The following is a 22,582-nucleotide window of genomic DNA, read 5'->3' as shown; positions in this document are numbered from 1 at the left end:
TAGCCATTCGCCTCCGTTCTCAATTCGGTTGCTCATGTCGTTTTATACTCAAGGATGCCGTGGGTCCTTTGTACGGTACAGTAGTGTCAGGGACTGATCTCCAGGATATTGGCTGATGTGGATCACGGCCCACATTTTGACAGGAAGTATGAAACGCATCGCTATTTCACAAAGACTACCGCACTTCTCCGGATAATCTTCTTGAGACTATCCCAGTATCAGAACGGAGTCTGATACAAGACATTTTGTAGATGTCCGCGGCCCGCGAGTACAATAGTACTTAGATAATGTAGTAGGAAATGGTATATAAAGTCGTTGCTGTCAAGCACATTGTCTTTAGACGATCAATCCGCTCATCCTATCTCTCTATCCATCGCAAGAATCCAAGTTCAGACAATGGCTTTCTCAAAGATCGCTGCTCTTTCTACACTTCTGGCTTCGGCCACTATGGTTGCTGGTCACGGTTATGTTTCGAGCATCGTTGCAAATGGCAAGAAGTAAGTTGTTCTTTTTTTTTTTTTTTTTTTTTTGGCCAGGCCTGGCAATTTCGTGCATTGCACTTGTGAAATGTGCATACTAACTTAACTTCCTTAGTCACACTGGTTACCTTGTCAATGAATACGCCTACCAGGACAGCCCACCCAAGAGCATCGGATGGTCCACCACCGCCACTGATCTGGGCTTTGAGGATGGAACCCAACTTTCTGACCCGGATATCATCTGTCATCGAGACGGCAAGAACGCAGCCCTCTCCGCAGATGTCAAGGCTGGATCCGACATTGACATTCAGTGGACTGAGTGGCCCGACTCTCACCACGGCCCCGTCATCACATACCTTGCCTCCTGCAATGGTGATTGTAGCTCCGTTGACAAGACCAAGTTGGAATTCTTCAAGATCGACGCCGTTGGTCTTATTGATGGTAGTGAGGCCCCTGGTACCTGGGCAACAGACAAGTTGATTAAGGCCGGAAACCGCTGGACGGTGACTATTCCCGACTCGATTGCTGCTGGCGAGTATGTCATGCGTCATGAGATTATTGCGCTTCACTCGGCTGGTACCAAGGACCAGGCCCAGTTCTATCCTCAGTGCTTGAACTTGAAGGTCACTGGTGGTGGCAGTGATAAGCCTGACGGAACTCTGGGTGAGAAGTTGTATACTGATACCGACAAGGGTATTCTGGTGGATATTTACAGCTCACTGTCCAACTATGTCATGCCCGGACCTGAATTGTACAGTTCTTAAATGCTGGATTTGGAGGTTGTCTAGTTTAGCTCGAGATGCATTGTTTCAGAGTACTTTGATACGAGTAGTCAAGAAACAATGCAAAGAGATGTACAATGTATCAATTAAAAATCCTCTCTATGACATCCTTTCTAACCCTATTCATTTCTTGTATAACTAACCTTCCCATAATCTTCAAGACAAGCATCCCGAAGATCCCGAACAATACGCTCAACACTTAAATCATTTCTGCGCAACTCGAATTCCCCAAAGAAATTCGGATCAGTAGAAACCTTCACGAACCCCAATCCCTCAAATAAAGCCAAACTGCGCAAATTGCTCTGTCCAATCTTAACGCTCAAACACTCAAACTTCAACACAGCCTTAGTATCCTTCAATTTTAGCCCCATCAGCTGATCAATACCACGAGACGCGAATTCTTCCAACACCTCATTGCAATGCTCAATGATATACTTCATGAAAAGGATAAGAGCAGCTTTTCCGAATCCCTGACCCTGATTTCTTTTTTCCGCTATCATCAACTCGATTTCGCCGACAAATTGAGGTGGCGAGCTCCCGTCCTCACCGTCATCAATACGAATGAAAAGGTTGATGTCTCCAATCATGTTCCCGGATGAATCACTTTCCTTTGTGAGAGTCTGAGCAGGACCCTCGTTTGTCTCTGATGAGGTGAGTTGGCAGATGATGAATGTTAATTTGTCCGGATCTTGACGCCAACTTTGTTGCATGGCATATTCTTCTTCCATGCTGAGTGGTTCAGACGCGGTTGCTTGTTGAATTTCCTGGCTCAGGCGTTATTAATCAGGTACTATCATTTGGATTCTATGTTTGAGTTGTTTTGTTGTTTTTTACCTCATCTTGCATCCATTCATGATACCGTGGTACGTGCCATGATGAGTATGGGACCAATAAGACTTTAGAAGACAAAAGCGCTGAATTGTAACAATGATGTTAGATCTTCGACTAAATTTCGACCGGTCTTGCTTGTTGAATTGGCTATATTGTCTGTAAACCAGAGTGAGGAGGGGTGTTCGTACCAGTCTCGGCGTTGAGATACATGACGCAGGGTGTTCTCCGAAGAATTCCGACTAATCACTGGAAGACAATGCTATATCAATGGCCTCAATGCTTGCTTCTGTACTTTTGCTTTCCAACTTCAAAGATTGAAGGAAGTCTAGAAGACCTGAAGATGGCAAGTTGAGGTTCCGCCGATTCTTCAGTGGGGCTTGGCAAATGCCCGTGGTTGGCCACGACGAAGTATGTCTTCAAATTGATCAGCTTCAGCTTCAGTTGTAGTTTGTACATATCAATCCTATCCAGAGGCATTTCATGAAATGCGCTTATTTGATCTCATTATTCTGTAGTAGTTGCTATCTTGATACTTCTATTTTTTCTCCTCTTGTCCGGCAAAAGTGCCAAAGCGAACCACCTCAACTCCCAAGGTCTCCGTATCAACCAGAATTAATTCTCCAGTCTTTTGGAAACGAGGAATCGATAGCAGACGTACTCGAGTGGGTGAATCATTCCCGTTATCAGCCATCTCAGTATCACCTCCGTCCAGACGGAGGGGAACAACATCCTCAATCATGTCCGTCTTGAAACTGGGTTGATTTCCCGCGAAGAAAATGTGCGGACATGACTCTAGGACGAATGGATCGGTCTCTTGGAAGGGATATGACCCTAGAAAATATTAATAAGAGTTTCTCTGCTGCGTAGATTAAATTCAAGAGGAAATAGAACATACAAATAGTATCTGGGGCTGTGGGAACACCACATCGCCAACGGAGCATAGCCTCTAAGACCTGCATTCGGCCTTCAGAATCATCAGAGCTAGAGTTACCATCTTCCCCAGCAAAATTCAAGTATCGTAGGACATCGTCGACATTCTGGCCACTGCATCCCCAAAGACGCCATCCTTCTACGTCACCTTCCCATGGGTTGGTGACGCTGTCAAACCAGCCTGGTTCCTGCTTTTCATCTCCAGTCGCGGGAGCTGCACAATAAGCCCTAGATTGCGGGAACATGGCCCGATGGATTCCTTGCTGAGGAAGAGAGAAATTTGCCGGGTCTTGTTCGCCAGGCATGAGCGTGACAGGAATACTAGGGAGAATCTCCGCGAGGAAATTATCCAATTGTGTGATTGGCAAAGCGTTATAGGCAGATGCATCGTATCCATACTTCTTTGGTGCAGCCTTCTGTTTCTCGTTCTTCGAGCCTGTTGCTGCGGCATCTGCGGTCACGCTGGCGCCGAGTGAATTTCCAGCAATGATAAGTCGTGTGATTTTCGAAGCATTGGCGCTGCTGTCTTCTTCACTGCCTGAGAAACCCGTATATCCCAAAAGATAGTCCGCCAATAACTCCAACGAAAGCGTATCACTCGATGTACCGGTAATACCCAGTCCACTAACAAAGGCAATCTTTCCCCGTCCTTCGGCCGAGCCCTTTTCTTGCAGGCCTGCCGGGACACCGCCATCTCTTTCCCACCGTTGTGGCTGCAAAGGCAGATCTGGGACTTTGAGATCGATCACTTCAAAGTCTCCATTCGCGTTTTCTGTCCCGAGAACTGCGATGATGGCACCGGTAACAAGGTCTGTCGAAGAGAGAAAGGATCCCGTGAGACGAAGTCGACCGGACTCATCTTCCAGCATGATCTGAGTCGAGGACGGGTCTGAGGGGTCATTGTAGGTAGGGCGTGGGGCGGGTGCGTAGGTGAAGTTCTGGATACAGCTTATGTTAGATGGATCATTCGATTCGAGGGGAGGAAAACGTACCTCTTTTGTCAAATCCTCCAGAATGTTTGGTTTCAATGGCATGTCCATATATACTGTGCCGGCCATCCAGCACAGCTCGCCCTGTCGTACGTCCAGGACTCGATCCACACGACGCGCATGCTCTCCAGCAATCTATTCAAGGAAATTGATTTTGTTAAAGCCAGTCAATCCTCGGGGTAATAAGAAGTATCTTACGGTGAGGCCATCCCAGGCTGCTCCCGCAACTTGTTCCACGGCGGGCTTCAGCCTCGCCAAGCGTAAGAAGTACATGTCGCCATATTGTTGTTGATAGTGCCTGTCGCCCCCAACAGGTAATTTGAAGGTTTGAAGGGGATTGTAGTAAGAGGGAACACGGTAAACGGGTTCGGGTTCTTCGTTGCTGTCCGAACAAATCGCGATGAGTGATCAGCTACAGCTCAACTAGGGAAGATGACGACAAACACATCTTTCAATGACAAAAGACACGATTTATTACATACCTGAGAGGCCGTAAGAAGCCATAATCTTCAGTTGGAGTCATTTTGAGGGAGATGTTCGGCGCGAAGCCTCGAGGCGCGAGAAGCTTTTGGAAGGCGGGCGGTTTGGCGGAAGACGCGAGGCGCGTCTAATTACATTCCCACTTTGGGTGGATTCATTTTAAGTACATTGATTACTTGACTAGTATTTAGCAGCTTATTATCAGGGAATATTTATAGATTATAATTCATTGTTTATGAGTTTATCAATTGAATCAATTAAGCAAATAGCAAATAAAACTGTGTATATGAATGCAATGCAACTACTCACGTAGCTAGGAGAATCAGCCTGATTCACTAGGAGTGCGCACTATATGAGGGATAGCGGAGTAGCAACACTTCTCTGTCTTTTAATATCACCATCCATAGTGATGCGTTGCCAACATAAGTCCGCGAAAAAAGTGATATATTATATGTCTCTGACTATTTGGAAATCTAATAATCAGATCTAGACTGCAGCACACCCGCAGGTCTTGCGGAGCCCCCTCACCGCAACCTCTCAATTTGCGGCCGAGAAGAGCATTTTGAATATCCAATCCTATCATGAAGCCTCAACACAGATTCTACTCCGAGGGCCAATGCTACTTTGGCCCGAGTGAAAATCCATTGACAGATACTCATTGCAACGTTTGGTATTGGGATCAGCGAAAGATGATAAAGGTCAAAGGCACAGCTAAACTCTTTCAGCCCGAGGAGGATATAGAGATCCCCATTTTGGCGCAATTTGTGGATTATCTGTCACCGAAAGTCTGCGCTGTCACAGCCGACGATGATGGATCCCTGACAGGGTTTCAACTGATCCGGAAGAAGGTGATACTCCCTTCGTTGCATATCTTCCCATCTATATGATCCCAACGCTCACAGGTTGCCATACAATCAAGTATTCTGAACTCCGGGAACTCGATCGACTCGCACCAGGAGTTGATCTCGCATGGTACCGAGACGAATCAGGAAATGCTCACAGGATTGCATTCAAATTCAATATTTTGGACAAGCCCCTGAGACTACGCATGGCCTGGGATGCACTCAATCTTCTAAAAAGCCTACCATCGCACCCCAATATAGTACCGTTTGATCGTGTTGTGGTCGAAGATATGGAATCTCGGGTGATTGGATTAACAACAAAATACATCCCAGGCGGAACTCTCGACAAAACAAATATACCTTTACGATTTGAGTGGTTGCAACAACTTGTTTAGTTAGTTGACTCTCTGAATTTGGAATTGGGGATTATGCATCAGGATATCGCACCCCGCAATCTACTTATTGATCCTGACACAAAAAAGATTCTCCTTTTCAATTTTGATTGGGCTGCACATGGAAAAGACCGTGTACTGGAAGGTCGAGATAATGTGACTGGTGTTATATTCACACTCTACGAACTTATCACAAATGATTCACAGTTCACGATAATCCCTTGCTGGGAGCGAACCCTGGACATAGTGCAAATATCTGGGAATGGCCGTGCAATACGGAGCTGGACTCCGAAGTCTCAGAGTTTCGCAATTTTTTAAATGACTGGGTCGCCTCACGAAGATCAGGCGGGGATTTGGAACGTTATCTAAATGCACCAAAGCGACTTACATGGCCGGATCTGCCAACTGCTCCCGACTACAACGTATCTTTCGAGCTGGGCACAGATCCGGATGGGGAGCCAGTCTGGATGCATGGTCCAAGACCGAGACGGATTGCAATGGGGAAGGGACAGTATTGCTTTCGATGGGAGAGGAAGCCGCTTTAGTCAATATCGAACAAGGCCAAAAATTGCCTGCAATGACTATTAGTTGATGCATAAGTGAGAATATCCGAATTATATGGATATAATGACCCAGAATTCTGATTAGATCTCGTCAGCTGAAGATTTATCAAAGATTGTCTAACCGGAATTTATTGTCCATTTCGTGAAACACACTTTCCGCCACAAAATATTCAACTTCAAACTACAAATATTCATAGGGCCTTTTAATTGAAACAAAAAACCCCTAGATGACAGTGTGCCTAGCGTAAGGGTCAATGGTGCATAGGTAGTTAACTATGAAGAATATTAAGTACATAATACGCACCCCCATTCTGACTGATATATCAACAAGTGGATAAATGTCAGTAAAATCGAACTCATGAAATCCAAGAGTCATCTAGATATTGATACTGGATACCAATACTGGAAAGAAGTAATCACAAGAGTGTGCATCTTCAGTCTACTACCACTCGGCTGTATAAAATATGCGCGTGTTCATAAGTCCAAAGCCTCGGTCCGCTGAAACTCTGCTTTCAAGTTCCCCGCATTCTTCTCTCCGCATATAACTTCACACCAACTTCAACGGCATAGACCCTAATACCGATATTGATCACCTTACTAGCGCTGAGATAACTACTATCTCAGAACCAGATCTACCACGAAGAAAACCTCCTCCCATCAACCCGAATCACCAATTCCAAAATAAAAGAGACCCAACCTCCACCCCTCACAATGTCCATTCAAACGCCCCTCAACACGCTCCTCAAAATCCAGCACCCAATCCTGCTGGCCGGCATGGCACGCGCATCCAGCGCGCCCCTCGCCGCCGCAGTCTCGAATGCCGGTGGTCTCGGCACAGTTGGTGGACTCGGCTACACACCACAACAACTAGCAGAAATGCTCACAGAACTAAAATCCCTCCTAAAAGACCCCTCACTACCATTCGGTGTGGACCTTGCGCTTCCGCAAGTTGGAGGCTCAGCACGTGCTACAAACCATGACTATACGCACGGTCAACTGGACGAGTTAATTGACGTGACTATCTCGCACGGGGCGAAATTATTTGTTTCCGCCGTTGGCGTGCCGCCTGAGCGGGTCATTAAGAGATTACATGATGCTGGGATTTTGGTTATGAATATGGTTGGTGCGCCTAAGCATGCTGAGAAGGCTTTTAAACTTGGTGTCGATATTGTTTGTGCACAGGGTGGTGAGGGTGGTGGCCATACTGGTGATGTACCTTTCTCCGTCCTCGTGCCTGCTGTTGTGGATGTTGCACGTAAGTACCGGAGTCCGTTGACCGGACAGCCAGCTTTGGTGGTTGCGGCGGGTGGTGTGAATGATGGACGGAGTCTTGCGGCGTCGTTGGCGTTGGGGGCTGCTGGTGTTTGGGTTGGAACGCGGTTTGTTGCGTCTGAGGAGAGTGGTGCTAGTCGATTGCATAAAGAAGCTGTTGTTGGAGCTCAGTATGGCGAAACTAAGCGGACTCTTGTTGTTTCTGGTCGACCGCTGCGTATGTTGCCGAATGAGTATGTTAAGGAGTGGGAGAGTCGACCAGCTGATATTGCTGCGTTGACTGGAAAGGGTGTTGTGCCTATGATGCATGATTTGGAGAATGATAAGGATATTGATATGCCTTTCTTGATGGGTGATGTGTCTGCCATTGTGAAAGAGATCAAGCCAGCCGGGCAGATCGTTCGGGAGATGGTTCAGGAGGCTGTGGAGGTGATGAAGAGGAATAACTCATACATTGTTGGAAGCAGCCAAGGGAGTAAGTTATAGATTTAAGATCTGCTATTGAGCGAAACTGGAGGAGAATAGCGGTACAAGGGGAGTTTCTTCGTTGTTAATATCACATGTACTTGTACAGAACCAGATGAACTTCAATGAACTCATAATAACGATTGAATGCCGCAAGAAACACCTTGGCCGTCGAGAAAGGGGACGGAAGCTCGATAACAGTTTATGCATAAAGAGCCCAGACTAATGTGCATGGTTCTTCCAAGCAATAACCACATTGGCCTTGCGGTCCACATCCAACCATCACAGCATGAGTATCTTACATTTCAGATCTCATCGGAGGTTCAATTCCCCATAATGAAAGCAGAGCCAGTAAAACTGGCAAAAAATTTCTCAAAACTTGCAGCAAAGAAAGACAAAGCCCTGTTGTGTGATGAAATGAGAGCATTTTCAATTCTTGCTCTCTCTATGAAACTGTAGGCATACAGAGAGATCAATAACCATTCAGTACCGCAGGATTCTTCGATGCCCGAGCCTCCAGCAGATTTGGTGGCGGAGGTGGTCCAAAAACAGGCCGTTGCGAAGATGGGTCGGTACGGGGAATATCACGATCAGGCTCGTCAAGGTCGCCCTCTTCACTCAATTCCTCCTCGTCCTCATAATCATCATCGTATTCACTCTCAGTGCCTTCGTCATCGTGGTCCAGATGTTCATCGCCCTCCGGCAGTGCTTCACCGCGTCCCTGAGCCTGCATCCGGCGGCATAGAGTCTCTAAATGTTGACATTTCCGGCGCCATTTATCCATTTCCTCTTGATTCCGAGTGCGTTCCTCCGCCATTTCAAGAATATTCCGATTCGTTTGCTCGTGCTTACGATTCAGGGTATGATTCTCCTTCTCTAAACGTTTTGTCTTCTTGGACATTTCTTCCATTTCTTTGCGGAAAGTCAGGAAGAGCTCGTTACTGTTGTTCAATGTATCCTCCACCTACTTAAATGGTTAATAAAAAGACATTCCCACCATTTGCACTGAATCTCGAATGACAAAGTGCAAAAACACATACCTGCTTGAACTTCTCCACGTAGATGTTAAGCTGGCTCCGCAGTTCTGCCTCGGTATGTGAGAAAGTGGAGACTTGGGCACTTAATGCTCGACCGCGAGCAGTCTCATTATCAGCTGTCCGTCGTTGCTCCTCGTATTTCGTGGTCAAACTTTGAATCTCGGAATCCTTGCTACGAAGCAAGCCCTTGTAGTGTAGCTCCCGAGTGTCGAATTGTTCGCTGATTGTCTTCAACTTCACACGAAGACTGCATTTTCGTTAGTGTATGTGAAAAGTTTACAATTTAGACGGGGCTGCATACGCTTCATCAAGTTCCACATCCACTTTTTCGTTGCGAGGGTTCCCTTTCGCGGCCATGACATCTTGAATGTCATACAGGAGAGAGTCGAGACGTTCATTGACAATCAAACGAGCCTTCTTTTCGGTATCTTCAAGTTTTTTGTTTTCATCCTACCCAGGGATCCATGATTAGTCTGCAACTCGGGCAATGATGGCGGAGACACATTGGCGCACCTTGACTTTTTTATTTTCTTTGGTTAATTCACGACACAGCTTCTCAAGCTTATCCTTCATCGTAACGGTCTTATTCAACTCTGATTTCCCCTTCTCTTGGTCCTTTTGTAACTGATCGGCACGCTTTTTGCTTTTGGCATAGTCACGGTCCAGTTTCTTCATATCCGAAAGTAATTCAATGTACTTTTTATGTACGGTTTCCAAGCGAGTCATCGGCGATTCGATGTTATTAAGCAGTTGATTGAGGTCCCGGGTGGCTTTCTTCACTTCGCGCTCTGTAGATTGAATTCAAATATTAGTCTATGTCCATATCCCCACGTCCACAATATTGCGACGAATCTTCCGGACATTCTTCGACACAATGGTTTGCTGCATTCGGGGGCAATCACGCACCAACTTCCTGCTCCTGATCCTTCTCACCCGCAGCATCCTGCTCCAACTGCGAGATCTTTGCGGCCAGTAGTTTGGACGTCTCATTCGGATCGGCAACTTTCTTCGCCTTATTCTTTTTCGCCATAGTGGTAGACGACATCGTACAGGGAGGACAGGTAACGCCTGAGAGCTCTCTAAAATACAGACGGAGGCTTGTCGCAGTTGTATCAAGAGTCACAGGTCAAAAAATTGTGTGAGAACGGGATGTACGTAGGAGGTTAACGGAATGGTCAATCGTGGTAGCGGATACGATAGATCAACAAGAGAACCCAGAGGCAAGACTAGATCGATCAGAAGATCACCTCTGGGGTCGTTCGGAGAGTAAAAGGTGGTACTCAAGCGCTTTCCTGGAGAAGCGGCCTTTCTGGTTTCCTTCGGAGACTCGCAGAAACTCGACGAGGGGGCCCTTAGTCATCCGCCCAGCCGCAACGGCACCAGCCACAGCGTAAGACAAGAAAGATCGGAGTTTCCCTAGAGGCTGGGGGAAATGATTTGGGCGGTTAAGAAGAAGGAGAGTATTGAATGAGCGTCGAAGGGTATCGAATATGTCATCAAGGCTCTAGCTGTCCGCAAGTTACCCCCTCCGACGTGTTCTATACGCCGTCACGAGGGCTTAAGCGTCTAGCGTGAATGACATAAGCCGGGGAGTTCGGGCCGATCTCGTTCATCTTGCTTTTGTCTTCCATCGTTCTTCTTCATTTTTTCTATTTTCACGACGCGGAAAGGGGAAGCCTGACTTTCGTTCAATCGTTATTTTCGTTGTTTTATTTGGATTATTGGATTGGGCAACAGCTTCGTGATAATCATGCTGCGCTCATACATGGGTCTGGGTAGGGCCCGCGTTCCAGCTCCAGCTTTGCGCCAATCAGTCTCCAGTCGTTTTTTGAAGTCGAATTCTGCGATCCCTCAAATACACAGAGCGACTCGATCCGCATCAACTGTGACAGATATCGATAATTTCCCAAAGATTGGCGAGAAGCTTCACGGGTTTACGCTTCAGGAGAAGAAGCATGTTCCTGAGTTGCACTTGACCGCAGTGCGGTTGACTCATGATAAGACCAACGCAGATTATATGCATGTGGCCAGAGATGATAAGAACAATGTGTTTGGAATCGGGTTCAAGACGAATCCCCCCCGATGCGACGGGTGTTCCTCATATTCTGGAACATACTACTCTCTGTGGTAGTGAGAAGTAAGCTTTCCTGCCTACGAAGAGATCTACCGTATTGGTAACGCTAACATAACGACCTTTCAACTATTAGGTTCCCTATTCGCGATCCATTCTTTAAGATGCTCCCTCGTTCTCTATCAAACTTCATGAATGCCTTCACTGCTTCCGATCACACCACATATCCGTTTGCCACCACAAATCAGCAAGATTTTCAGAACCTTTTGTCTGTGTATCTTGATGCGACATTACACCCGCTTCTTAAGGAGGAAGACTTTCGTCAAGAGGGATGGCGACTTGGTCCCGAGGACCCTCGTGCTCTTTTGGCGACCCCTGGTGAACCGGAGAAGAAGGCGCAGTTAGATGACATCGTCTTCAAGGGTGTCGTGTACAATGAGATGAAGGGTCAAATCTCGGATGCCAACTACCTGTACTATATCAAGTTCAAGGAGAACATCATTCCAGCTCTCAACAACTCCGGCGGTGACCCGGAATACATCACTGATCTCACACACAAACAGCTGTCCGACTTTTCGAAGCGCAACTACCATCCCAGCAACTCTAAAATCTTTACATACGGTGACATGCCTTTAGAGACTCATTTAGAACAGGTTGGAGCCGTTCTTGATGGATTTACCAAGGGTCACATGGATACCGATGTCAAGAAGCCTGTGGATCTGAGTAAGGGCCCAGTCAACGTCACGGTTCCCGGCCCTATTGATACCTTCTCTAGCGATGACAAGCAGCACAAAACCTCCACTTCATGGTACATGGGTGATACAACCGATATTGTCGAGACTTTTTCCGTCGGAATTATCTCGTCTCTTTTCCTTGATGGCTATGGCTCTCCCATGTACCGGGCACTCATCGAAAGTGGCTTGGGATCATCCTTCACCCCCAATACCGGCTTGGACAACTCGGGTAGGACTCCTGTCTTTTCTGTTGGTGTCACTGGTGTGAGCGAGGCGGAAGCGCCTCAGGTTAAGCAAGCTGTTCAAAATGCATTCCGCGAATCGGTCTCCACTGGTTTTAGTGAAGAAAAGGTGCGAGGCTTCTTGCACCAACTGGAGCTTTCCTTGCGACACAAGACTGCCAATTTCGGAATCGGTGTCATGGAGAAGACTATTTCAGCCTGGCTCAATGGCTCCAATCCTATGAAGGAGCTGGCATGGAATGATGTCATCGAGGAGTTCAAGAAGCGCTATGAGAAGCCCGGCTATCTTGAGTCTCTTGTCGAGAAATACCTCCTCAATGATCAGTGCATGACCTTCACAATGGTCGGAACACCTACTTTCAACAAAGACTTGGATGACAAGGAGGCTGTCCGTCGCCAGACTAAACTCTCGCAACTCATTGAGCAGTATGGTTCAGTTGAAAATGCCGTTGCCAAGCTGAGTGAAGAGGAATTGCAACTCCTTAAGGTACAAGAAGATGCACACAACGCTGACCTCAGCTGTCTCCCCACATTGCGCGTAAAGGACATTTCGCGCGAGAAGGAGCGTAAGCCTGTGCGGGAGTCCAAGGTTGACGATACCGAAGTCGTGTGGCGTGAGGCTCCAACTAACGGCCTGACATACTTCCAAGCCGTTAACGCCTTTGACGATCTTCCTGCTGATCTCCGTCTTTTGATGCCTCTTTTCAATGACTGTGTTATGCGCCTAGGTACCGCTAGCCGATCCATGGAGCAATGGGAGGATTTAATCAAGCTAAAGACTGGAGGAATCTCCACCTCTTCATTCCTTGTGAATTCCCCAACTCACCTGGATCAGTTCAAGGAGGGTCTCCAGTTCAACGGTTTCGCTTTAGACCAGAATATCCCCGAGATGCTGGAAATGCTCTCGGCTCTGGTCATGGAAACTGACTTCACCAGCCCAGCTGCTCCCGCCATGATCCAGGAGCTTCTGCGTCTGACCACCAATGGAGCTCTGGATTCTGTTGCGGGTACCGGTCACCGATTCGCCGTCAATGCTGCTGCTGCCAGTCTCTCTCGCAGCTTCTGGGTTCAGGAGCAGCAATCCGGCCTTGAGCAATTGCAAGCTACTGCCAACCTTCTTCGGGACGCTGAATTTTCACCAGAGCGCTTGCAGGAGTTGATTGAGAAACTCCGTCTTATCCAAGCATTCGCCATCTCCAAGTCCTCTAATTTGCGCGTTCGCATGGTCTGTGAGCCCGAGAGTGCTGCTCGGAATGAGTCTGTTCTGCAAAAGTGGCTGTCTGGCCTTCCCAAGACCTTCTCCCCAAGCCGCACCTCGTCTGATTCAACTTTCAAGTCCGTTGGCAAGGCCCTCTACGATCTCCCCTATAAGGTCTACTACTCCGGCCAAGCTACACAGACTGTGCCTTTCGTCGACTCTTCCAGTGCACCCCTCACAGTGCTGTCTCAGCTCCTGACTCACAACTACTTGCACCCCGAAATTCGAGAGAAGGGTGGCGCATATGGTGCAGGTGCTAGCAATGGACCTGTCAAGGGCATTTTCACCTTCATGAGCTACCGCGATCCTAATCCCATGAACTCTCTTAAGGTCTTTGAGAACAGTGGAATCTTCGCCAGAGATCGTGCCTGGTCTGAGCGCGAAATCGAGGAGGCTAAGCTTGGTATCTTCCAAGGTCTTGATGCTCCTGTCAGCGTCGACGAAGAAGGCGCTCGTTACTTCCTGAGCGGTGTCACCCACGAAATGGACCAGAAGTGGAGAGAACAGGTCCTGGATGTCACTGCTAAGGATATCAACGAGGTGGCTGACCGATTCCTGGTCAATGGTTCACGAAAGGCAACCTGCGTTCTTGGTGAGAAGAAGGACTGGGCCAACTCTGAATGGGAAGTCCGCAAGCTGTCCATGGGCCAGCAAGAAGATGCGGCTCCCGTGGCCTAAGTCAATTATCACCTCGTCAGCCAAGGGAAATCAAGGCCATTTCCCCATGTAATTTTATGTCCCACATTTTCGACATGTCCTAATACCTCTGCATTCCTCCTTGTATATAACATGTATACTACCTCTTCCATCTTCTTCTGCATTTCCCTTTCTCTACTACCCATCCCACATCGCGCTCAAAGATCTATACGTGTCCTTGACACCAGAGCTTCCTCATATCTTCAACTAGCCACCTCCTTTGGTTGCAGATATGGCATCCTACTCCCTTTCAGGGGGATGCAGCGCAAGAACAGCAGAATGCGAGTCCTCGAGGCACGCTTCCATCTCCGTTTCTCGGAACCGCCCTGGACTTTTCAGCCTACGCAGGACGGACTAAAAATGTGAGAACATGCGTAATTACTCTCAACTTTAAACATTATTAATGACAATTCATCCAATCTCATCCCCATCCCATCTCTATCCCCATACTCTCTACTCCATACTTAAGCAAAATATGTGGATCTCCCCGGAAAATCGGCCCGTGCACAACCCCAACCCCGAATCACGTGGCCTTTAATCACGACCGACTCAACTTTCAGACTTCCTCCTGAAGTTCAGTGGAATGTGACCCTTTGATCTCCGATCGCGATGGACAAGCAGGCCAAGATGGTCTTGGGGCCCAAGCCCACAAAGGCATGCGGTAAGCTTATCCCTTTCCCCCGATCCCTTACTTGCGCAACTTTCCCGGGCGATTTCTTCCCCGTGCGGGCCGAGAGATGCTAATTGTGGGCCAAGTCAATTGCAGGCGATTGAAGGTATGCACCTGAGGACACGCGCATGGAAAATGAAAGACGTGTATACGATTCTGTGGATGATTAGTGATTGACCACCCACAGATGAAATGTGAGGTTTCAGGGCCCCCACCATGTCGAAGGTGTAAACATACACAAACACCATGTGTATTTAAGCCTCGTGCGAATGTATGCTCTCTGGAATGGCCCTGTGAATGGCAAACGAAACCCTCAATGCCAAAGGTTGGATATGTTGCAGTAAAGCTAATATCTATCAATTTTCGCAAGGCATCGGCGATCCATGAATTTATTGATGAGGCTCAGAATGAACTGCTCGTGCCGCGATCGGCGATGCATGATCAGCAGACTATCCTCGACCGCTTGGACCGGATTGAAGCTGCGCTCGGTATTAACCAAGATGTTTCTGAGGAAGGCTCTGTGTCCCAGGATATGAGTATTGATGAAGAGGTTGATTCTGTGCCGTTGCAGGGTGTTTGGAATGCTGTTGCTCATTTGAGAGCCATTACACGACCGGCACCGGACGAAAAGATTTGGTCTCGTCCAACAGTTAAGAAGCTGTGGAGCTCGTAAGTGCTTCTTTCATACTTCTTCATGTGAAAACTATCATTGTCGACAAACATCTCATAATGACTCGGAGTTCAGGTTCCTAAATAATCTGCCCCTTCTTCATTTTCTAAGTGATCGGGAAGCATTTGTGGCTCCGACACCTTTACTACTTGCATCTGTTTTGTATATTTCTGCTCTACATCACCGATCATCTGAGCTGGCCTCATTCGATTCGGGTTACTTTGCGGCTACCTGCAGCGCTATCAATGAGCTGTTGACTCCAAATCTTAGACCCGGTCTTTCTATCAGACGGGACAGCCAGACTACTGATGATTCTGATTCCTTACCACCGAAACGAAAAGCATTCAATGATATACTCGGCCTGATTATGGCGAGCTTGAGCTCGGAGGCCTATATTGATGCTACAGGGTCATGGATAGCGATGGCCTACCGTCTTTGGTTAGACCACTGCCCTGCTCAAATAGATTCAACTACCCCCGAGTGGCAGGGTTTATTTTCAGGCCTCCAGGTAAGGTCACCATCACTAAGTTAATTCATCTTTGCTCATCATTTAGGTCATCGACATAGAACACGCATCCATGCACATGTCTTACCCGATGTTACCTCGCCAACCTCCAACACCAGGCATCCAGCGTGTTGACAACCATCAAGGCAATGCATATCAAGGTCTCTCTGACATGATGCATTATGGTCTCAGCCACTTTGTAGGAAGGGGGCTGCCCACAATCTGGTCTTCAATAAATTCTGATGTCCCAGACAGCCCTTCCATTCAGACTTCATTCACCAAACAAGATTCTGAAGTCATCCGTTTGTGGGCGCGGAAAATTGACGACTGGCTCGTTCGATATAATGGGTCATCTCGTAAGTTATCTTTCCGTGGCTTTTATTACGACCAAGCTATGTCTAACTACGACCTTTTCCAGAACCATCCCCATCGGATCGACAGGGTATTGTAATACTTTTGCAATATCATTTGCACAAATTATACGTGCTATCTATTTACCACCCTGCTAGGGGTTTCGATCTAAGTTCGGCAAATATTACTCCAGTTGAAAGACATGAACTGCTGGTATCAGCGAGGGCAGTTTTGAGACTGCGACAAGATGATGCTAGTATTTGGTCCAACTGGGATCTGATAGTAAGCTTGCAAATTCAAATTACTATCGACTCATTTACTAATCACATTAGATGATTACATGGGCTGCGATTCTTTTGCTTCGAGGCGTAGAAGATGGCATGACGCATCAAGATGGTAAGAAAATATCATCTTTTTCCATAGAACGACGAGCTTTGCTAATTATCGCAGATCTTCATTTAATTCAAGCACATCTGCGAAGTCTAGAAAGATCCCACCAGTCCTCAGAAAGCGTTCACACTGTTCTCTCACAACGCCTTGAATCCAGCATGCAAGCCATGCACACACCCCCTGATACGACCTCTGATCTCGCTTTTCCTATTCCTAACGCCGACGACTCCTGGGCTATCTTCGATCAGGAAATCATGACTATCGCAAACCCCCCCTTGGCTTTTCCAGGATCCATCCTTCACTTCACACCCGAAGTCTGGAGGCCAGATTCAACCAGTACAGCCAGGCTTAGGTCCAGTCCCGTACGACTCCGGTCTGCTACCGAATCAAGCTCAGCAGTTCGCTGCCAGTGCACAGTGGGGTGCTTCGGAGGGTATCCAAGGTGCACTGCCTTCAACACTTAGTCGCGTATTTGGTAATGAATACCCTACGCCAAACAGTGGTCTCATGTAAATCGTGGAGGCCAGTGTATACATAAATGATTCCCATGAATATATGATATATAAACAATGATTGAGACTTGAAATACGAAATAGAATTATCTTTCTCTAGATCACCACTTGTCTAACACCTTTTGCGCGGAAAAAAAAAATTCGAATTGCTCTATAATCTCCTCACCACAAACCGAAGCTTGAAGGATTGAACATCTGCATGCCACTTATCAAACCCTTTATCGAGGCCCTGCCACTCTTCCTTCCAAGCATCAACAAGCCACTTCGTTCCAGTTTCCCTCCCAACCTGTACCCAAAGACTTTTCCAAGAATCAATATCGTGACGGTAGTTCTTTGGCGGATCCTGCTTATCGTAAGGATCTTTAGGGTTATTCTGTCCAGCCTGTCGTCCAATTAACAGAGACCCAGCCTGGGGACGAAGCAACGTAATAACCCGCTTCACAGCCTCGACTTGTTTATCCCAAGAGAAAAGGTGGAAGAATGAAGCCGCATTCACAATGTCAACCTTTCCAGCTAACTTCTGAACAAGCTCGGAGTTCTCATCGAAAATATCCGCGACAATGAATTCAGCTTTCATCGTTTCACTATCCGCAAATAAATCATAACCCAGATCGAAAAAATCACGGCGTAGATCAGAGGCGTAGATTTGTTTCTGTGGGACTCCGTCGTATATCTATTTACTCAATATGTGTCAGTCTTTCGGAGGATCTATGCTCTAATCATATTCTTCTTGCTCTCAAGGAAGGGCCTCAGAGAGGTATTGTGTTCTAACACTGACCAATTGACGAATCTCCTGCCCAATAGCACAGCCCACGTCAAGAAAATTCTGGCCCGATTTTAGACGTTGAAGGACCTCTGGATAGGCGGGGGATTGAGGGATGCTCAAGTCAAGAAAGCGGAATGAACCAATACAAGGATAAGGGAACTAAGAATACAGAATCAGCGAGGTAACAGGGCAGGAGAAACCAAGGGACAACGTGAAGGCTTTTAAAGCCCTTGATATAGTGGCTTTTAACATGATATCTTCAACAGACTACTTACAATCGAATATGCCCGTTCTCTCTGGATGAGGTCAGTGCCATATCAAACCATTCTGGCAACTCTTTCAGCTACTCACCACATCCATAACATGTTGCAAGACCTGCCCAGGTGGAATTTTGCTGTAACTCTCCAGAATAGTTTTTGCTGGCTCTGGGACGTCATTGATCTTTGGCTCATACCAGGGTAACTCCTTTGGATCTGCGCCATTTGCGAGCATTTTCTGGAGATCCGTTTCTGCTTTGGCCATGATGATGTTGATATTGAGCTCAGATACCCTGTCTCGACCTTTCTGGTTCCGAATATGATGCCAGGATATAAAGAATGAAACCAATGCGACTGACAAACCCTCAAATGACCCCCAGACGCTGTGAATTCACTAGATGTAAACTGCCTCGAGCCGAGAAAGGCACGAAGACGATGACGACGCCCCGCAGCGGGGTGTGGATCCCTCGGAGATAAGTTCTTCGTTAGCCCATCGATGTGTACCAGCCTTGAATTACGATCATGAAGAGTTGATGGGAAACGAGAATAGAACTTGATTCGGGGTATAATAAGAGCTATATGGGTGTTTGAATGAGGTATAACATTCATATAATCCCGGCCTCTGCTAATTCACAATGCAATTGCGCTCGCCGTTGGAGCGAATGCTGTCGATAGTTCACAAAATCATTATCGACGGGGTATCAGGTACATAAAAACAAGAAAAAAAAATCCATCATATCGTACAGCCGGCGTGTTAAGAAAAAAGCAGGTGGTATCAAATGCAGCGGGCCCAAATACTAGTACTTCGGCGGAGCTGCATAGTGAGAAATCTGTCCGTTCGTTGAATCTGGGAATTTCAGAATGATTCAGAGCGAGTCGAGGTACCCGGATTATCTGAAGGTCCTGCAGTGGCTGGAGCGTCTTTTCCAAGTGGTGGGAAAGGCTCAGATTGATCTTCTGGTGATCGAAGGGCTGATGAATCACTTGACTTTCTAGTACTATTATTATTGGGGGCTTTGGGTTCATTAGCTAAATAAAATGCTTGGTTCAGGGCAGCGTTAGATGGTTGCTCTGTTTGCTGAGAAGGCTGGATATTCTAAAGGTCAAGTCAGCGTTTGAAGGCTTATATCCTGCAACAGCTTGGCAACTCATACCGGATCAGTACCATCCCGGTCAAGGCCCCGTTTGTGAGCCAGCTCTTGAGCGGCTAAACGGTTTCTTTCAATCGCAGATTCTTCCTCTAGTCTCATCCGCTCCTCTTCCATTTTTATATCCGCTATAGATAACGCGTCGACACTTTCAATAAAGCCAGTATCCGTGCTCATTGGAGATTTGTTCGAGGATCGCTTTTTCTTCTTATTCTTTTTAGACTTCTTCGAAGAAGCTTCAGCAAGGCTTGAAGTCCTTGATGCCGACCTCATAACTTCGGGTTTTGTTCCAGACTGATCGTCTGACTCCAGGCCAGTGCCGCGACGACCAAAGGTAAGCGCGAATTCATCGTCTAGCGGAACCGCATCTTCCTCTTCGTCACTTGGGAATAAGTCTCCACGAGAACTTAATGAAGTCGAGGTTTCTTTCGAGGATTGCGTAGAGCTGCGATTTCGAGTGTTTTCAGCGTAGGATACTTCGCCTCCTTCATCCTCAGTAGCTTCCATTAGTGGCTCATCCTCATGGGAATGTCGTTTAAAGCTACCAGGATGCTCCTGTAAATCTGCAGCCGAAGGCCGGTACTTGACCCCCTTCGCACCGAATCTCCAAGGGAATCGCTCAAGGAACCCAATCAATGAGGAACTGGGAATGACAGTCGGGTCACTGCGATTATCCGGAATATGCACTGTGCTCCTCCGTCTTGTGTGACGTGTACCGTAACTCATACGTCTCGGGCGGCGCGGCTGCTCCGTATTCCCCCTGGCTAGACCACTCCCAGCTAAGAGACGATCTAGCTCGCCAGTGCCCCAACCAAGTAACGTGTCGTCGGCTTCTTCGTTGTCCCAATCATCATAAAAATCGAAGTTGGCTTCAGCACGCCCACGTCGTCGCCGTCGGAGATGATCTTCTCTACCTGGTAGACACGGATCCGTACAAGTCTGGATACAATTACCGATCGTTGCGAGACAGGGGGAAAGGTAATTCTGCGAAAAGGTGTACAGTCCTTCTTGGGCGGTTTCATTGGCGGTCTCGAGGTTGTGGGAGAGTTGATTGATCCGCTGGCGAAAGCGCGGATCCCGCGGTCGCATCATCTTGAGACAGGTCTATGATGAGCAAGAGGTCGAGGTCTGATATAGCGGCATTCACTTCATCGGCACGTTACTTCGTTTGGGGGACGATGGAACGACAAGCGCAGACGACGATGTCATTGGATTAGTCATCTGGCACGTGAAGCTGGGGTAGCTTGGATTTCCGAAATAGGAAAGTCTATAGTTACGAACCCATTTACACCTCCGTGAGTATGCAAGAGCTTTTTATTTAAAATGTCCAGGGAGCTGCTTCATAAACTACTATTCAATTCGACGAGTATTTTCACTTTATCCCAATCTCAACAGCCGTAAGATATTCAGCCCGTTCTTCTCATGGGTCCAGTAAATGTAAACTAGACAGCTACTTTTTCAAAGGTCAGAAGACATTTCTGATCCTTCGGTCTAGAGGCAATAATCTGGTCATCAATAGACATATCACTGCACATTTCTGGTGCAATCCCTGTCTGAAATCGGCCATATATTTCGCGAATGAGCGTCTTCATTTCAACAAGCGCCAGGCTGTGACTGATCAGTAACCATCACACAAAGTGGATATCCAAAGAACACGAGTACTCACTTCTTTCCAATGCATCCCCGGCCTCCAGCGGCAAATGCAAAGAATAATCTGTTTCTCTCCGCTTCTCCCTCCTTCTCCAGCCATCGTTCCGGAAGGAAGTCAGCCGGTTGAGAGAAAACAGACGTATCCATCAAGTGCATTGAATAAGCTTGACAGCTGACAATTGAGTTTCCTGGCAGTTGGTATCCACTGATAGTTCGCCCCTCCTTGGGTACATAACGAGGAAGACTCATTGGAATTGGTGGGAAAAGCCGAAGCCCTTCTTTAATCACGGCGTCCATGTATGGTAGATCGTCGAGCTTAGCATTTGGGTGATCATTAATCTCCTGGTGCAGACGACTCTGGATGGATAATGACCGAGGGAGAGAAAGCTCGTGCATGAGAAAACACAGTGCGTCGCCGGTTGTGTCAATTCCAGCCGCTAGATGGTCCATACACTCTGCGGCCATTTGGATTTCTTCGATGTCATTGGATTTACTCCGTAGCTTGTGGAGAAGGGCCGACTCCTCTGTTTTTGAGCTAGTCACTCGGTTCAAAACAAATGAATGAGATAGAGACATCATTGGCTTAGGAGTAAGACAAGACCGGATCGATGCGAGCACTGGCCAATGATGCTGAACTAGTCTGCCTTTGAATACGTGATTAGTTTGGTGAAAATAAAACTTGAAAATGATGTCCTACTTTGCAGCCTATTATCATACGATAGATCCTCCATCAGCTTATAGTCATCCTTGCCATCAAGTGACCTTGTCCCGGATGGATTGAACAGAGCGTGCGATGCACAGTCAAGTGCATAGCAATGGAGAACCGTCTGGCTGTATATGAGCAAGGTTCGCTTGAAGGATTGTCTGATCTTCAGCAATACTCACATAAGTGTCCAAATAGGTGCCCGCAGAAGCGCTACATTTCTCAACAACCTTGGCCGCATTTTGCTGAATACCTTGGAGGATGGTAGATGTCAATATGTTAGTCATAGCATATCTTTCCGCAAATATTTTTCTTCGCTGAGAATGCTGTTGTGAATGTTAGCATTGAAAATGTAGCAATTCTGGACACATAGTATTTCATACCTCGTTTCTGTTCAGGAGGGCGAACATGGGACTGGAACATAGTATGTTTGTTAGCTCCACAAGCATCAGTCACAAAAGAGATTTTGAAGATTTCCGAACCCACCGGCGACCATATTGCTTGAAAAGATCATAGAATTCCGTCTTGTCGTAGCCACTTCCCCCACTCTGGTAAATTTCCTTCATTCCCTCCAGGTTGGCAAATGCCACTTCGTTGGGAGCCAAACGCACAACGGGCCCATAACGTTCATGCAAACTATGAATCCAGACCCGACGCTTGCCCTGAAATTCATAGTACTTCAATACGAAGCTGGTGATATTTGTATACCATGGTCCAGGGACCTTGGTCTTGACGGCTTCTAGAGTTGTTGAAAACAGATATACAAGCCATGCGGCTACCAGTAACCATATTGTATACATTTTGGCTTAGTTGTTACCCAGAGGACCCAGTCAAGTACGACGAGGTGGTTTGAATCTTGTACGTCAAGTTAGAAAGTTCTTAGAAGAAAACGACCGT

At 47.1% G+C, this 22,582-nt stretch overlaps 12 protein-coding genes across 12 annotated transcripts; 6 read left to right on the top strand and 6 right to left on the bottom strand.

The window, feature by feature from the left end:
• Nucleotides 1-396: 396 nt before the first annotated feature.
• Nucleotides 397-1,243, top strand: N7469_008876 (lytic polysaccharide monooxygenase auxiliary activity family 9 protein; the record flags this gene model as incomplete). The annotated part of the gene is made up of 2 exons (XM_056647794.1): nt 397-497; nt 595-1,243. 2 exons carry the CDS (start codon nt 397-399, stop codon nt 1,241-1,243), a joined length of 750 nt encoding a protein of 249 aa, XP_056497559.1.
• Nucleotides 1,244-1,380: 137 nt separating this feature from the next.
• On the bottom strand, nt 1,381-2,302 carry N7469_008875 (uncharacterized protein; the record flags this gene model as incomplete). The annotated part of the gene is made up of 3 exons (XM_056647793.1): nt 1,381-2,025; nt 2,096-2,175; nt 2,281-2,302. The coding sequence occupies 3 exons, from the start codon at nt 2,300-2,302 to the stop codon at nt 1,381-1,383; spliced, it is 747 nt and encodes a 248-aa protein (XP_056497558.1).
• Nucleotides 2,303-2,627: 325 nt separating this feature from the next.
• Nucleotides 2,628-4,534, bottom strand: N7469_008874 (DNA-directed DNA polymerase delta subunit POL31; the record flags this gene model as incomplete). The annotated part of the gene is made up of 5 exons (XM_056647792.1): nt 2,628-2,923; nt 2,988-3,960; nt 4,015-4,146; nt 4,210-4,393; nt 4,494-4,534. 5 exons carry the CDS (start codon nt 4,532-4,534, stop codon nt 2,628-2,630), a joined length of 1,626 nt encoding a protein of 541 aa, XP_056497557.1.
• Nucleotides 4,535-5,072: 538 nt separating this feature from the next.
• On the top strand, nt 5,073-5,728 carry N7469_008873 (uncharacterized protein; the record flags this gene model as incomplete). Its single annotated transcript, XM_056647791.1, has 2 exons — nt 5,073-5,339; nt 5,411-5,728. The coding sequence occupies 2 exons, from the start codon at nt 5,073-5,075 to the stop codon at nt 5,726-5,728; spliced, it is 585 nt and encodes a 194-aa protein (XP_056497556.1).
• A 385-nt stretch (nt 5,729-6,113) lies between these two features.
• Nucleotides 6,114-6,317, top strand: N7469_008872 (uncharacterized protein; the record flags this gene model as incomplete). The annotated part of the gene is made up of 1 exon (XM_056647790.1): nt 6,114-6,317. The coding sequence occupies one exon, from the start codon at nt 6,114-6,116 to the stop codon at nt 6,315-6,317; it is 204 nt and encodes a 67-aa protein (XP_056497555.1).
• Nucleotides 6,318-6,999: 682 nt separating this feature from the next.
• On the top strand, nt 7,000-8,046 carry N7469_008871 (NAD(P)H-dependent flavin oxidoreductase; the record flags this gene model as incomplete). Its single annotated transcript, XM_056647789.1, has 1 exon — nt 7,000-8,046. One exon carries the CDS (start codon nt 7,000-7,002, stop codon nt 8,044-8,046), a length of 1,047 nt encoding a protein of 348 aa, XP_056497554.1.
• A 451-nt stretch (nt 8,047-8,497) lies between these two features.
• On the bottom strand, nt 8,498-10,107 carry N7469_008870 (taxilin; the record flags this gene model as incomplete). The annotated part of the gene is made up of 5 exons (XM_056647788.1): nt 8,498-8,989; nt 9,066-9,309; nt 9,364-9,512; nt 9,576-9,850; nt 9,969-10,107. The coding sequence occupies 5 exons, from the start codon at nt 10,105-10,107 to the stop codon at nt 8,498-8,500; spliced, it is 1,299 nt and encodes a 432-aa protein (XP_056497553.1).
• A 705-nt stretch (nt 10,108-10,812) lies between these two features.
• Nucleotides 10,813-14,045, top strand: cym1 (pitrilysin family metalloprotease cym1; the record flags this gene model as incomplete). Its single annotated transcript, XM_056647787.1, has 2 exons — nt 10,813-11,153; nt 11,270-14,045. 2 exons carry the CDS (start codon nt 10,813-10,815, stop codon nt 14,043-14,045), a joined length of 3,117 nt encoding a protein of 1,038 aa, XP_056497552.1.
• Nucleotides 14,046-14,672: 627 nt separating this feature from the next.
• On the top strand, nt 14,673-17,162 carry N7469_008868 (fungal specific transcription factor domain-containing protein; the record flags this gene model as incomplete). The annotated part of the gene is made up of 8 exons (XM_056647786.1): nt 14,673-14,724; nt 14,904-15,402; nt 15,479-15,911; nt 15,958-16,264; nt 16,327-16,541; nt 16,592-16,655; nt 16,710-16,780; nt 16,965-17,162. The coding sequence occupies 8 exons, from the start codon at nt 14,673-14,675 to the stop codon at nt 17,160-17,162; spliced, it is 1,839 nt and encodes a 612-aa protein (XP_056497551.1).
• A 150-nt stretch (nt 17,163-17,312) lies between these two features.
• Nucleotides 17,313-18,449, bottom strand: N7469_008867 (class I SAM-dependent methyltransferase; the record flags this gene model as incomplete). Its single annotated transcript, XM_056647785.1, has 3 exons — nt 17,313-17,834; nt 17,940-18,086; nt 18,279-18,449. The coding sequence occupies 3 exons, from the start codon at nt 18,447-18,449 to the stop codon at nt 17,313-17,315; spliced, it is 840 nt and encodes a 279-aa protein (XP_056497550.1).
• Nucleotides 18,450-19,040: 591 nt separating this feature from the next.
• On the bottom strand, nt 19,041-20,424 carry N7469_008866 (uncharacterized protein; the record flags this gene model as incomplete). The annotated part of the gene is made up of 2 exons (XM_056647784.1): nt 19,041-19,280; nt 19,339-20,424. 2 exons carry the CDS (start codon nt 20,422-20,424, stop codon nt 19,041-19,043), a joined length of 1,326 nt encoding a protein of 441 aa, XP_056497549.1.
• A 350-nt stretch (nt 20,425-20,774) lies between these two features.
• On the bottom strand, nt 20,775-22,485 carry N7469_008865 (cytochrome P450; the record flags this gene model as incomplete). Its single annotated transcript, XM_056647783.1, has 6 exons — nt 20,775-20,940; nt 20,999-21,626; nt 21,680-21,809; nt 21,868-22,011; nt 22,069-22,099; nt 22,142-22,485. 6 exons carry the CDS (start codon nt 22,483-22,485, stop codon nt 20,775-20,777), a joined length of 1,443 nt encoding a protein of 480 aa, XP_056497548.1.
• Nucleotides 22,486-22,582: the final 97 nt, after the last annotated feature.

Source organism: Penicillium citrinum (assembly GCF_028827155.1).
Source record: "Penicillium citrinum strain IBT 23319 chromosome Unknown utg000008l:1.0-2707905.0:1.0-2709502.0, whole genome shotgun sequence".
NCBI lineage: Eukaryota > Fungi > Ascomycota > Eurotiomycetes > Eurotiales > Aspergillaceae > Penicillium > Penicillium citrinum.
Note: the sequence above shows the minus strand (reverse complement) of the source record. Positions and strands in the feature narration are given on the sequence as shown.